The 14,008-nt window shown below is 55.0% G+C and overlaps 5 protein-coding genes across 5 annotated transcripts; 2 read left to right on the forward strand and 3 right to left on the reverse strand.

Moving 5' to 3' along the window:
• Nucleotides 1–298: 298 nt before the first annotated feature.
• Nucleotides 299–3,250, forward strand: G647_07016 (uncharacterized protein; the record flags this gene model as incomplete). Its single annotated transcript, XM_008731333.1, has 3 exons — nt 299–482; nt 539–1,260; nt 1,313–3,250. The coding sequence occupies 3 exons, from the start codon at nt 299–301 to the stop codon at nt 3,248–3,250; spliced, it is 2,844 nt and encodes a 947-aa protein (XP_008729555.1).
• Nucleotides 3,251–3,888: 638 nt separating this feature from the next.
• G647_07017 (uncharacterized protein) lies at nt 3,889–6,888 on the forward strand (the record flags this gene model as incomplete). The annotated part of the gene is made up of 2 exons (XM_008731334.1): nt 3,889–3,990; nt 4,126–6,888. 2 exons carry the CDS (start codon nt 3,889–3,891, stop codon nt 6,886–6,888), a joined length of 2,865 nt encoding a protein of 954 aa, XP_008729556.1.
• Nucleotides 6,889–8,525: 1,637 nt separating this feature from the next.
• Nucleotides 8,526–10,109, reverse strand: G647_07018 (uncharacterized protein; the record flags this gene model as incomplete). Its single annotated transcript, XM_008731335.1, has 2 exons — nt 8,526–9,503; nt 9,555–10,109. 2 exons carry the CDS (start codon nt 10,107–10,109, stop codon nt 8,526–8,528), a joined length of 1,533 nt encoding a protein of 510 aa, XP_008729557.1.
• Nucleotides 10,110–10,695: 586 nt separating this feature from the next.
• G647_07019 (uncharacterized protein) lies at nt 10,696–11,427 on the reverse strand (the record flags this gene model as incomplete). Its single annotated transcript, XM_008731336.1, has 1 exon — nt 10,696–11,427. The coding sequence occupies one exon, from the start codon at nt 11,425–11,427 to the stop codon at nt 10,696–10,698; it is 732 nt and encodes a 243-aa protein (XP_008729558.1).
• Nucleotides 11,428–12,158: 731 nt separating this feature from the next.
• G647_07020 (uncharacterized protein) lies at nt 12,159–14,004 on the reverse strand (the record flags this gene model as incomplete). The annotated part of the gene is made up of 3 exons (XM_008731337.1): nt 12,159–13,308; nt 13,366–13,758; nt 13,853–14,004. 3 exons carry the CDS (start codon nt 14,002–14,004, stop codon nt 12,159–12,161), a joined length of 1,695 nt encoding a protein of 564 aa, XP_008729559.1.
• Between the last annotated feature and the right edge of the window lie 4 nt (nt 14,005–14,008).

The raw sequence follows: 14,008 nt of genomic DNA on the forward strand, positions 1-14,008 counted from the left end.
CGATTCGCGACGAAGATCTGTTGACTGGCGAGCCTGACTACCTTACTCGTACTGGTAATTCTGAAATTCTCAATACCGTATACGATACGAGGATGACGTCTAATGATGTCAGACTCAGCGGCTGCCAGAGTCGAGCAACATCGCCGAGTCGAGTTGTTAACCTCAACTTTCAGGAACGGTGCGTCGTAACCTACAAGTATTGCTATCCACCGTAACACCCCTTCTGGCAGCTAGCTCCGCTCTCGCCCGAGATTGATGCGTCTCACGCCAGAAATTGCTGCTAGTCTGTCGACCAAAAATGGGCCTAGTCCGCCGACTGCTCATCTGGGCAGCTGTCGACGGCATCGTCCTCCAAGCCCATGGCCCGGCCGAACACCATAAAGCAATTCAGATTGATTACAAGAGTCGCCAGATCAAAGAACTGCAGAAGTCTGATGCGCTAGCGAACAAGCCAGCTCCGTTGGAAGCCCATGGCATAGTCGGTAGGGTTGCCGTGTCTTGCAAGCTGAGAAACCACGAATCGCTTAGACATTGGCAGGATTGCTTTCCATTGCTTCGTCGTCCTTCCTTGTTGCGATTACCCAGCGTGAACAAGTCGCGCAGGTGTTTGGCAGACCGATCTACGTCATCACCAATGTTGCAATCGTCCCATTATCTTCTCAGAACGAAGCCAATCGGGCTATCACTACAGCAATCGAGGCTCTATCTACCTCGGAAACCTCTACAACCGACACAGACACGGATGTGAGCGATACAGAGGCTAACGACTCCAACCCGCGAGATCATCCCGAGCCTGAGACACCCATTGATCCGACGCCTCCGCAGAGACAGCCTTCCAACCCGACCAGCATTGCCAGGGATGTTATTGCCAATCGAGGCCAATATGGTCGGTTTGCTGCCCAGTGGTTCTCCAAGCAGGGCTGGGGTGGGGGAAATAGCACAAGCACCCCAGCTACCTCAAAGCAGGATGACCGGGTCAAGTCGACCAGCCCGTCCACGGAGGCCGATGCAGCAGTGGCAGCGAATCAGCCTGAAAGAAAGGAAGACCCCGAGGCTAAAGAGCAAGCTCATGAGAAGGACGCCGAGGAGCTGATGGGCGGCGCTTCCATAACAGAAGCTATCCCTAAAATCCTTCGAAGGACCAGGATGCTCCTGACGTCTGGAAGCTATTTCTTCTCCTACGACTTTGATCTTACACGGAGACTGGCATTGATGAATGGTAAACCAGAACCGCCGTCACGAGAGACACTTGACCCTCTGGTATGCAACCACCCTCGGAGCCGGAAATAGAGATGGCTGACTGGGAATTTAGTACTTCTGGAATCGCCGCATGCTAGGGCCATTCCTTGACGCGCGGCAAGATTCGTGGATGATGCCCATCATTCAGGGTTTCATCGGCCAGAGGACCTTTATCGTCAAGAGAGCAGAGGCCGAAAATCCAAAGTCGGCTTGCGTGGTGGATGCTGAACACGACGGACAATCCGCTGGAGTACAACACGCCATCAATCACGCTAAACAAGCCCTTGCAGACCACAACGGAGAGACTCAGTCCTATCTCTTGACATTGCTTTCGCGGCGGTCGGTCAAGCGATCGGGCCTTCGGTACCTGCGCCGCGGACTGGATGACGAAGGCAACTGTGCCAACGCAGTCGAGACCGAGCAGATTCTTTCCGCTCCTGATTGGTCTCCATCGAGACGGATACGGTCGTTCGTGCAGATACGTTCCTCTATACCGCTTTATTTTTCACAATCGCCATATTCATTGAAACCGACGCCGATGTTGCATCAATCGGGTGCCAAAAACGAGACAGCAATGAAGAAGCATTTCCAGGATCTCAAGAGGCGGTATGGTGGCGTCCAAATCGCATGTCTCATCGACAAGCATGGCGCCGAGAACATTATTGGTGTCCCATTTGAGAAAACGGTGCATGCACTCCAGGAATCCAACCAGCTCGAGGACGTCCAGTTTGAGTGGTTTGACTTCCATGCTGAGTGTCGAGGGATGAAGTTCGAAAATGTGTCGAAGCTTGTAGACAAACTCGAAGACACGCTCAAGAAGTTTGGAGAGACAGTGATTTCCAAGGACGGAGTCGAGTCACTTCAGTCAGGCATCATCCGCACCAACTGCATGGATTGCTTGGACCGGACCAACGTGGCAATGAGCGCCTTTGGCCAGTACATGTTGCAGACAGACCTGGCTAGGGAGGGATTCGTCATCGATCTGCTGCACGATGAGACCACCACCTGGTTCAACACTCTGTGGGCGGACAATGGAGACGCAATATCCCGCCTGTACGCGTCCACAGCGGCACTGAAAGGAGACTTTACACGCACTAGACGGCGCAATTATCGTGGAGCCCTGAACGATTTCAGCCTGACACTGACGAGGTACTATAACAATATGGTGAACGACTACTTCTCACAAGCAGTCATCGACTTTTTACTTGGCCACACGTCGTGGAGAGTCTTTGAAGACTTTGAAAGCAGCATGATGGCCAAAGACCCGGGCATATCCATTGACCAAGCCCGACAAGCCGCGATCGATAACTGTGCGAAGCAAGTCATACAAGGCAACGACGAAGATCTGATCCACGGCTGGACAATGTTGACACCGGCGCATGAGAACACACTCCGAACATTACCCTTTGAGGAAGCAGTTGTGCTATTGACGGACGCGGCCTTGTACTGTTGCAAGTTTGACTGGACGACGGAGAAGCTCGCCTCGTTCGAGAAGGTTGATCTCCGGTCTGTCTCGCGAATCCAGTATGGGACATACATCACATCGACGTTCAGCGAACGGCAAATGAGAGAAGAGCTCAATGCGGGACTGGTGGTAACATATCATCCTGGCAAGGGGAGTACCATCCGCACCATGACCCGGTCCTTACAGAACTATGTTCCGCCCAGGTCTGATGGCTCAGAGAGCCGTATAGATGGAGGAACTGGCATCCTTTCATGGCTCAGTCCTGCTTCAGCTCCAACAACCCGCAAATTGGCCATGAAGATTATTCCCGCTGCAACCACGGATGCCGATCAGTCCCCAGGAAATCATCCCAAGGCGGCAATCGTGGTGGCTGAAGACGTTGCAGACAACATCAAAAGGGCCATCACAGGAAGCACAGAACAAGATGGCCAGCAAGCGACTGATCTGGTCGAGCAGGCGGATATCATCTCGCTAGAAGAAGCAAAGCGGCGGACCGGCTACTTTGAACAGCTGGGTCACTCCATCAAGAAGATGGTGTGGACGTGAAGAAGGGGATGGGCCCAAGCCCAGCGTATTCTCGATCTGTTCTGCACTTATTCTGACTCTCATGCATAGCACCTGTATTCTGTATACGAGCCAGGGGTTTAAACCCAGCTGACTGAAAATCCAGCCCCACTGAGTCATCATCGGGATCAGCCATTGGCGGGGAATTTGTGACGCTAGTGCTCGTGACGCTAGCGACCGATCTGGGTCGTGTTCGCCATTCCGCAGAGTTTCACTTCTCCAAATCGCATGAACTGCACTTGTCCAAGAATCGCGCTGTGACGGCCGTGTCCCTGTATCGAGAAGGCCCTTGACGGAGTAGGCCATACCGACTCCTCAGAGATCTGTGGGGTGGTGTCTGCCATGTATGTCTGACCGCCAACCTGTGAAAATTCTGGGGTTTGGAGAAAAAGTTCCCACTGACTTCAAGTTCAGGTTCACGCCAACGTGAGAGCAGAGTGAACCTACCTCACCTCCTCACCTCGCCTCATTTAGACTCTTTGCGCTGGTCGTCATTTCCGCCAACAGAAGACGTCACCGAAGAATCCAAACGTCCGTCGTAGCACCATAACCTCGTCGCAAAACGTCCAAGCCACCCCACTTACCGTGATTGAAGAGCGCCCCGGGCGACGGTGCCCGTCATGGCGTGGCGACCGGAGGAGGATGGACTGAGACAATTGTCAGAATATCTCAAGAACTCTCTTAGTGGCCATGACAGGGACAAGCAGAAAGAAGCTGAGCTGGTACGTCGTCAATCGGTCTGAACCTTGGCCGGGACAAAACCCGGGGGAAACCAGACCCATGCGGGTCTCTCAGACCAGTCCGGACCTTTCAAGAGTCGGACACCTGGCTAACTCAACGCTCCGCCGAACTTGCAGATGCTCATGAATGCGCGCAACAACAATGACTATGTCAACTACCTCACCTACATCTTCAGCACACCGGAGCTCAGCCGGACCCTCAATCTGGCAGCACCTAGTCTCTTCCTCATCCGATATGCCGCCGCTGTCAACCTCAAAAACCACATCAAACTCTTCTATTCTCAAATCCCCCCAGACCAACTAGCATACATCAAAGCGGCCACGCTCAATGTTCTTCGAGATGCGAATTCCCAGTTGCGCAGTTTCGCGGGGACGGTCATCACCGAGACGGTGCAACAGGGTGGTCTACTACAATGGCCGGAGATTTTGCAGGAACTACTGGCTCTCGTCAGCAACACCGGCGGAAATGTCTCGGTAGAGACCCAAGAGGGCGCTATGGGCGCATTGGCGAAGGTGTGCGAGGACAACCGGAAGCTGCTTGACAAGGAGTTCCAAGGCCAACGACCCATGGCCGTGATCGTGCCCAAGCTGTTGGAATTCGCGAGCCACCCGAACCCCAAGGTCAGGACCTTCGCACTCGGCACTCTCAAATCCTTCATCCCGCAAAAGTCGCAGGTTTTGTTCTCGGCGTTGGACGTCTACCTCCAAACCATCTTCCAACTCGCTTCAGATCCAGACGTGCAAGTCAGACGCATAGTGTGCCAGTCACTTGTACAGCTCGTGGACTCGAGACCGGACATGCTCGTCCCTCACCTTGAAGGCTTGGTGAATTACATCCTTGCCCAGCAGCAGTCGGCAGATCACCCGGAACTCGCTCTAGACGCAGCGGAATTCTGGCTCAGCGTCGGCGAACAAGATCAACTACGCGATCAGATGGGCCCTTATCTGGGACGAATCATTCCTGTGCTCCTCGCAGGCATGGTTTACGGAGAAGAAGACGCCTTGAGGCTTGGAGGGGACGAAAACAATGCAGATGTCGAGGACCGGGTCGAAGACATCAAGCCTCAGTTTGCCCAGGTAAAGGCTGGCAGAGGTGTTGTGTTGGTCAAGGACGAAGAGTCGGCCCCAGGAACACCTCAGCGCAACGGGACACCGCAGCCTAAAACCGACCTCGAGGATGGCGAAGTTGATGATGACGATGAAGATGAGGACGACTGGGATGATGAGGATCCTGAGAATGCATGGAGTCTCCGCAAATGCTCCGCCGCTGCACTGGATGTTTTTGCGGTCAACTATCACTCGGCCGTCTTCGAAATCATTCTGCCGTATCTCAAGGAGAACCTGTCTCACACCCTGTGGCCGAAGCGCGAAGCTGCAGTTCTGGCTCTGGGCGCCATCGCAGAAGGCTGCATGGAAGTCGTCTCCCCTCATCTGCCCGAACTCGTTCCTTTCCTCATCTCCCGCCTCTCCGATGAGGAACCCGTCGTCCGCCAAATCACCTGCTGGTGTCTAGCACGATACTCCGAATGGGCTGCCCGTCTCGAAACACCTGCCGAAAAACAGCGATACTTCGAACCCATGATGGAAGGCCTTCTGCAGCGCATGCTCGACAATAACAAGAAGGTGCAAGAAGCAGGTGCCAGCTCGTTTGCCTCGCTCGAGGAGAAATCTGGCGACAAGCTGAAACCATACGTCGAACCTATCCTCCGCCAGTTCACCGAGTGCTTCCGGCGGTACAAGGACAAGAACATGTACATCCTGTACGACTGCCTGCAGACATTAGCGGACAACGTCGGACTCGAGATCGCCAAGCCACCGCTCGTCGACCTCCTCATGCCGGTGCTCATCGAACGGTGGAATAAGATCCAAGACGATAGTCGCGAGATGTTCCCCTTGCTCGGCTGTCTAGGGTATATCGCCATGGCCTACGGGGACACCTTTGCACAATTCACCCCGCCCATCTTCGACAGATGCATCAAGTTGATCTATGCGAACCTGCAGCAGCACATGGCGTTTATGAGTGGCCAGACGGTCGACCAACCCGACAAGGACTTTATCGTCACGGCGCTGGATTTGCTCAGTGCGATCATCCAAGCCATTTCACCCGAGAAGTCGGCCCCGCTCGTTCAAAACTCGCAACCCCAGTTCTTCGACCTGTTGAGTTTCTGCATGGAGGATCCCACCACGGACGTCCGACAATCTGCGTATGCAGTGTTGGGCGACTGCGCGATTGCCTTGTATCCATCACTGGACCCGTACCTACCCAAGCTGATCCCGATCTTGATCCGGCAACTCGACCTCGACGCCATTCCCGACACGGACTCGGAGAACGGATTCAACGTCCTAGCCAACGTATGTTGGTCGCTCGGGGAGATCGCGGCCCGGGCCCCGACGTCGCGTCTGGACTCGTTCGTCGAACCTCTGTACCGCGGGCTCCTGTCGTTGATCACCAACGAAGAAGTGCCCGACGCGGCGAGCGAGAATGCCGGCACGGCCCTCGGGCGGCTGGGCCTGTCCTGCCCCGTCCACCTGGCCCCGTTCCTGGGCGAGCTCGCCGAGCCGTTCCTGCAGTCGATGGGCAAGATCAGCACGTCGCACGAAAAGGCCTCTGCGTTTATCGGCTTCAACAACATCCTCGAGAAGAACCCGCAAGCCATGGAGCAGTCCCTGGCGCTGTACATGGGCGCGATCGCGCAGTTCCCGCTCAAGGGCCGCCAGGGCCAGGAGTACAACGACGTGAGGGCGAGTTTTGCGCGCGTCATCGACGGCTTCGCCGGCTTGATCGGCAAGGAGCGATTCGAGGGCTTCGTCGCCGGCTTGAGCGCCCCGGTGAGGGCCAAGTTGAGAGACGGGTACGGCGTCGGCGTGAGCGGGGCGTGAGCGGTGCGCGGGCAAATTTCTGCGGGCGTGCGTGCGTGTGTTGCATGGACGGCTATCTAGGGGGTTCGACGTACATTTGGGAGCTAGCGAAGATACTAAAGACTAAAGGAACAGAGGCGAAACGAAGAGGTTGTGCTCGTGCTCGTGCTCGTGCTTTGGACGGAAAGTTGGCGAGAGGCGAGAGGCGAGCCGCGAGGGGGACGCGCACAACATGAACGGAAAATGGTGGATCGTGGCAACTAGTACGGGAATGGGGGATGGGGATGGGGAGGGGGCTGAGCGGAGCGGAGCGGTGGCAAGGATGCGACGGGTACAATATGTATGTGAACGAGCATTGGGCATACACATACACATACCCATACCCATACTCCCGTACTCCGTACAACCGGCCACGAAAAAAATGGACCACGAACGAACGGGGGTATGAGTGAGTGAGTGAATGAATTGAATGAATGAATGGGCAGGCATGAATGGACAGGCATGAAAGAGCAAACCACCGATTGTGCCTCTCGACGCAGACGCAGACGCAGACGAAGCGGAGGCGGAAGCGGAAGCGGGAAGCTGAATAGACTCAAAAACGGCCGGACGAGCCACTGAGCCACCGAGGCGAAGATTGCGAGGAGGGGGTCTCAAACACGCAGGCTACCTGGTACAGTACACACCGGGCCTGGCCTGGTCTGCAAGAGAGGCAAGAGAGGCAAGAGAGTCAAGAAGAGAGACCAAAAAAAGGAGCCCAGCTGCTGCCCATGCCCGAGCGAGACACACGCGTTGACCCTCCCCCAATGAAACTGAACTGAGCCGAGCTGAGCTGAGCTGATTTGACCTGACTTGAGTAAATGAATCCAGCTTTGACGTGCGAGTAGGGTTACCCGTGCCTGGCGATTCTGGTTTCCCTAGCTAGGTATGTATGTAGATAGCTAGATTAGCGTGGCGTAGAATAGATTACAGTAGATAGGCGCTCTACTCCCGTAGCGCAAAGGTGATACTAAGTAACATGGCCATTTACTGTAGTGTCTAGCGCTGCATGTGTCACCCAATGGTCAACGACTACGGAACGCGACGGCGACCGCAGCCTCACGGGGTGCGTTGATGTTGAACATTGGTTGGGCAGCAGGATAGCATTGAGAAGAAGACTAATGTAGGGAGACACCAACCGTCTTGCACTTACAAGCAAGCAGCCTTGGTATCCGGATGAATGCTAAATGCTGCCTTCTCGCACCCACAGAACCTGAAATCCCGCCCCCTGCTAGACTCCATTCGGACTTGATTGAGAGAGTCAAAGTAGATTCGACCCGGGGACCTCGAAATACAATATGTCAAAAAGAAAAAAGCGAAGACGGACGTCCTCCTGTGTCAGTTGTCCTCCTCCCAAAGATGATTGAACCTGCCTTGAGCGTGCTCCACTCACCCAGAATGCCCGAACACGCCATTCACTCACCAAAGGCGATACTCACGCACACGCCATGGTTCGAGCCCAGTAGAGCGACAGAAACGACGGTGAAGAATAATGTCAGCCAATCGACAGTCGCGTGACTCAACTGAAGATGGTTCCATCCGCAGTCTCTTTCAGAGACGACTTGTGCCGAGATCGATGGCGGAGATGCTGGTCGAAGGGAGCAGGACTCGTGCACTTGTTCCTACACAACAATTGTCTTCTGTGCAGGAGTAAATGCGTACTTGGCCAACTTGGCCATCCTCTCTTCAGGACTTGTCTCGTTATCGGAATAGACCAACCTGGTTGATTTTGGTTTCTCCTTCTCCTTCTCTTTCTTGAGTCCTGCTTTATCTTCCACGGGCTCCGTCGCAGTAGGAGCCGTGGCTGGTGGCGTAGCAGTCTTGGCGGAGGCAGCCGCAGCCGCAGCGTCAGCGTCTGCTTGCTTCGAGGCACTCGCAATCAGGTCGTCGAGAGAAGAAGCGGCTTCGGTGGCGGCGGTGGGGAGCTGTGGAGGTGGTGCTGCAGCTGTACTTGATGCAGCTTGGCCTGGCGCGTACTGCGGCACAACGTTATGTGATTGCGAAGCAGGGAGCTGACCTTGATGCATTTGCTGGAATTGAAAAGCATTGACTGGTGGAGCACCAAACGCTGGTCTCTGTGGCAGTCCTGGAGCAGAAGGTAGACTTACACTGCCAGTACGTACTGGTGCAGGAAAATTACCGTTTGTAGCAGGAGAAAGCGAGGGCTGTACGAGAGGCGGATGTGGTTGTGGAAACCCGGGAGCTGGAGAGCCAGCATAAGGTGGACGAGCGAGCGCAGTCGGCTGCCCCGGGAACGACTGACCTGGATACTGTGGTTGATACTGAGGCGGTGAAAAGCTTGGTTGTGGGGGATACCCGACCGGCGGCGATTGTTGGTGGAAAGGCGCTGTTGGTGGTGGTGCATATGGCTGTTGGCCATACGGCTGGGTGTACCCCGGCTGTCCAGGTTGTGGTGTCGGCGTTTGACCATAGGCTCCAACTGCAGGCGGCGAAGCTATGGTAGGATAGACAGGCGGTGGCTGATAGGGAGTAGAAGCAGGAGCAGGTGGCTGCGGGAAAGATGGGGGTTGACTGTACGAACCGTTGGTGGGTGGCACGGCGTACGACTGTTGATATGCGGGATAGGTGGGAGGTGCGGCCTGCAGGTTGGATGAGTCTGTGTGATTCAACAGTGACTTCAGACGACTTACCGGATTCGCTTGCGGTTGAGCAAGTTGAGCAGCGGCAGGAGTCTTTGGGGTGTTGCCACCACTAGATCCTCCCTCGCCATTCTCAGCCGCCAGCTTTGCAGCTTTATGCGCGGCCAACCGTGCCTTGATGTCGGAAATCTGCTCAACCTTGGGTTTCTTGGGAGCGCTTGGTAGCTGACCACTCTGCGCATTGTTGCCGGTCGCTGCCTGTCTTTCAGCTTGGGCTTGGTGGAAGTTAGTCAAGACGCGTTGGTTGTGTTGTTGAACAATATCTTCAGGAATTCCCTCCATGCCAAAAATCTCTATATCGAGACCCACGCGGTTGGGAAGAGCATTGTCGACGGCAGTGAGGTTCTCCTTGTGGACCTGACTCATGTGAACACTCAACCCTCCTGCGGTATTCAGGCGTCGGCCGCATCTTTCACATTTGAAGTGTTTTGCCTTTTGGTGATTGATGAGTATCTTCAGGTCGTCGAAATCGCGCTCGCAGTAGTAGCACCACGGTCGCGCGAGGACTTCTTCGACGTCGGGATGATGACGCTTCTTCTTGGTCATGCTGTAATGAGAGGTCGAAGGGAAAGGCTGGTGAGCTGGAACAGGGGAATGAATGGGGAGAGTGGTTGCGCGTAAGATCTGTCGAAGAGTAAGGGAGCCTTGAGCAGCAGGGTGGGTGGGAGGTGGAGCAAGGTTGACACGGATTGCAATGTGATGACCTGAGGATAGCCAAACTGGCGCGAAGTGAAAGGTTGAAGGTGACGGTGATGGAGTGATGAAAAGGACAAGCCGCAGTTGCTTCTGCCAAGACAATCGCCGGGCCGAATGGGATTCTAAACGCAGCCTTGCGCAGCCTTGTCATGATGATTACGAGGTCGCCTCCAGCCATCGTCACCACCGTAGCAACCACAGCCACTGCTTCCTTGTGTCCTCGACCTCGACAGCTGCTAATTGCACAAATATTGTGCATGGTGTACATATAGAACTGTGTTGCTCTCCGCCATGGACCGTTGCCTGCGCCTACGGCCATTTCATGCGCCGTCAGGACATCCGTCTCAGGGCATCCAGAACAGCTAAGCGAAATGATGGCGCATTGAGCAACTGGTTGTCACTGTGGCTGGTGAGATCCAACACCCAGTTATCTCGATCAGTGCTTCCCGCCTCCCTTCTTCTCCGCTTCCATCCTCTTGACCACTCGATCGAAACGGGTCAAACACCCACCACCTTCCAACAGACAATCCAGGACCCAGCACCACCACACAGCCGTGCCCGTCTCGACCCAATGCCGATTTAAGCGCCGGTTGATGAACCATACCGCCTCGCCGGCATGTAGCACGATGACGGTCGTCAAAACCAGGGGCGAGAGTGTATGACTCAACCGAGCCAGCCAGGGGGCCGCACCGCCGAGACTCCAAATCTTTGCAATGACGGATCCTGACTCTGGTCGCAACGAGCTGCGGAAAGGAAAGGTCGAGAGGATCAGCAAGCACAAGCCGCTGAGCATCCACTGCCACACACGGTCAGGCGGGACATAGTTCTTGACCACCACGTCGGATACGTCCAGTTTCTCCAGGCACAAGACGTGCATGTTGACCAGTCGTTCGCGAGCTTCCATAAGAGACTTCATGGGCGGCTCGAAGGGGATCACGTGGCGCCCGTAGCTAGATTCCACGAGCATGTGTTCGGTGGAGATGTCGAGCATCTTGGCCGAGCTGGTGCCCGAGGAAGGGACGTGAGAGTAATGTTGCAGGTAGAGGCGTAGTGAGAGTTGATGATCGGCATTCATGTGCGTGAGGATGCGGTTCTTCATAGCTGCCGCGTCTGGAGGGCCACGTGCTGCCGGCGCCGGCGTAGACGGCGGTACGTGAGATGTCGCCATTCCGAGCTCTTGTACTTAAAGAAGAGCTATGGGCAGAAGAGGTGCCGGAGATGGTTTTTTTGAGCGTGAAGCACTCTCCGATGTCGATGTCGATGTCGGACCGCTGTCATGACACTATCGTGATAGTGTCAGTATCAGGACAGCAATGCCTCAGTCCTCTACGAATTCGTTCTTCTTCCCCGTCGACAGAGAGTGCAACCCGTAATCAGCCTGATGTACTGTGTAGTGGCTCCAAAATGCGAAGCATTGCGATAGCAACAGCGACACCGACACCGGGATGAAATGCCAAGATACGCCACTAGGACTAGTCCTATTCTAGACGAGAATGACGCCGCTTTTGTTCCTTTTTTGGCACTCATGGTGCCGCCCTGTGAATCGACCGATAGTCCGGGGTTCCTAGGTACTGTATCTCTTACAGGAATGCAGTTCAGTAGATACTCCGAAAGACCGGACTTCTCTTCTAACTCGTTCCCAAGCGTCTTTGCGCAGGTCGCTCAGCTGCTGCGTGCCTCGCCTCGACCCCGCCAGCACACTCGTGAGCAAGTCTAGGGCGAATGCTTAACACAACACGGTATGCAATTATTGGGATGGAGTGGTCCTGCAATACGATTGTCGAGCGCTCGCGCAGAATATAGCCTGATATGAGAACCTTTGGCGCTGCGAACAGCAGACGGACATTTCTCGTCTTAGTCTCTCATGAATGCCAGGTAGAGAGTGCTGCGATACACCCTCTACCACAACCTCTCCCAAGTCCTCCTGACTATGTTCATCTGCGCCAATCTCGCCTTCTCCACCTCCTCGAATCCACCATCTTCCCATTCTTTACACTCCTCGTCAATCTCGGCCTTGCCGCTCCAGATGTCGCAGGTCTTGGGATCCACCCACTTCGTACGTTTCACGACCTTCCAGAACACGAACATGGAGACTCCATACGCGAGCCCAAAGTAGCTGGTCACAAAGCCCTGCGTGCTCCAGGGCACGAAGCAGTCGAATCCGATGAACAGCATGACCACGCAGCCGATGCCGATGGCTAGCCATGCGGTATAAGGTGCAAAGGGCGCCTTGTAGGGGAGACTGTTGCGGTCGATCCCTTGAGCCTTCAAAGCGCGGTACCAGCCAATGTAGGTCCATAGCATGCCCACGTACGTAAGGATAAAGGTGATGGTACAAATCGAGATGAACCAGAAGAAGACCGTCACCGCGGAGTTGGAGGCAACGAGGTATGTGATCAGAGAGATGACGGTGACCACTAGGACACAATAGGTCGGGATGCCCGATTTGGTGCACTTCATCAAGAACTTGGGCGCCTGGCCGTCTCGAGCAAGCGAGTAGAGGGTTCGACTGGTGGAGTAAAGATAGGCGTTGCCGCAGGAGAGGCCAGACAGAAGAATGAGCGCGTTGATGAAGCTGGGGAGACCGGTAATGCCCAGATTCTGGATCCCGACGACCCAGGGCGAAGCGGCTGCACCGGCCTTCCCGTCGTTGATGGCACTGATGAGGCGAGCATCGCGAGACGAGCAAATGATCCCGACACATAACACGCCCAGAACATAGAAACCGACAAGCCGGTAGAACACGAGGCGAGCGACACGGGGGATTGTTCGTCGCGGATTCTGGATCTCGCCTGCTGCGAGGGAGATCAAGTCTGGTCCGGAGATTGTGAACGCGGCATATCGGACAACGCTGAAGAAGCCGAGAAAGCGTCCGGTCGCGCCGGTGGTGTAAAATGGGTGCATGGCCATTCCGTGTTTCCAGTATCGGAAGCCATATGCATCGTGTTTTGGATTCCCGCCAACCATGGTGATGAATGTGAGGAGTATCAGCCCGATAATAAGGAGGATCTTGGTCGATGCCATGATGAATTCGGACTCCCCGTACCATCTGCATTGCCATGATTAGAACGTGAGGAAGTTTGCACGATCTGCACAGTAGACTTACCTCACAGCCACAAGATTAAAGAAGACGCAGACCACCAGAGCCATTGTAACCCAAACAGCCGCATTCACGCTGGTGTTCCAATAGGTCATGACCGTGGCGACAGAGGAGTACTCGGTGCAGACAAGCATCGCCCCAGCAAAGAAGTAGGTCCAGCCCATGGCGAATCCCAAAGCAGGATCGACATATCGGCCACATAGCTCGAAAATGGTGCCTCGTACGGGCAGCCAAGCGAGCATCTCTGCCACCAACAGGTAGGATGGCCATATAAAGAGGAGCCCCCAGAATAGGTAGCCCAGAAGCAGCGAGAGTGGCCCGGCATTCTTGAGACTGCCACCGATGCCCACGAAAAGGGCCGTTCCGATGCTACCACCGATGGCCATCAACTGAACGTGGCTATTGTACAATCAGCACTGTACACTTGTGGCGGTAAAGGCAGAGGCATTGACCGGCCCTGACACCATCAGAACACTTCTGCAGACACACTCACCGAGGCGTGAGACCTCGCTTCGTCTGACGATACTTGGCCCATTCAGTCGCGGAAAGCCGTCTCCCATACACCTCGCCTTCTTCCAATGGCTCTTCCGAGACGATGACCGGCTCTCCATCGCGGTTCTGCTTGCTATCTTTTTCGTGGTCCATATTG

This window comes from Cladophialophora carrionii (assembly GCF_000365165.1).
Source record: "Cladophialophora carrionii CBS 160.54 unplaced genomic scaffold supercont1.6, whole genome shotgun sequence".
In the NCBI taxonomy this organism is placed as follows: domain Eukaryota; kingdom Fungi; phylum Ascomycota; class Eurotiomycetes; order Chaetothyriales; family Herpotrichiellaceae; genus Cladophialophora; species Cladophialophora carrionii.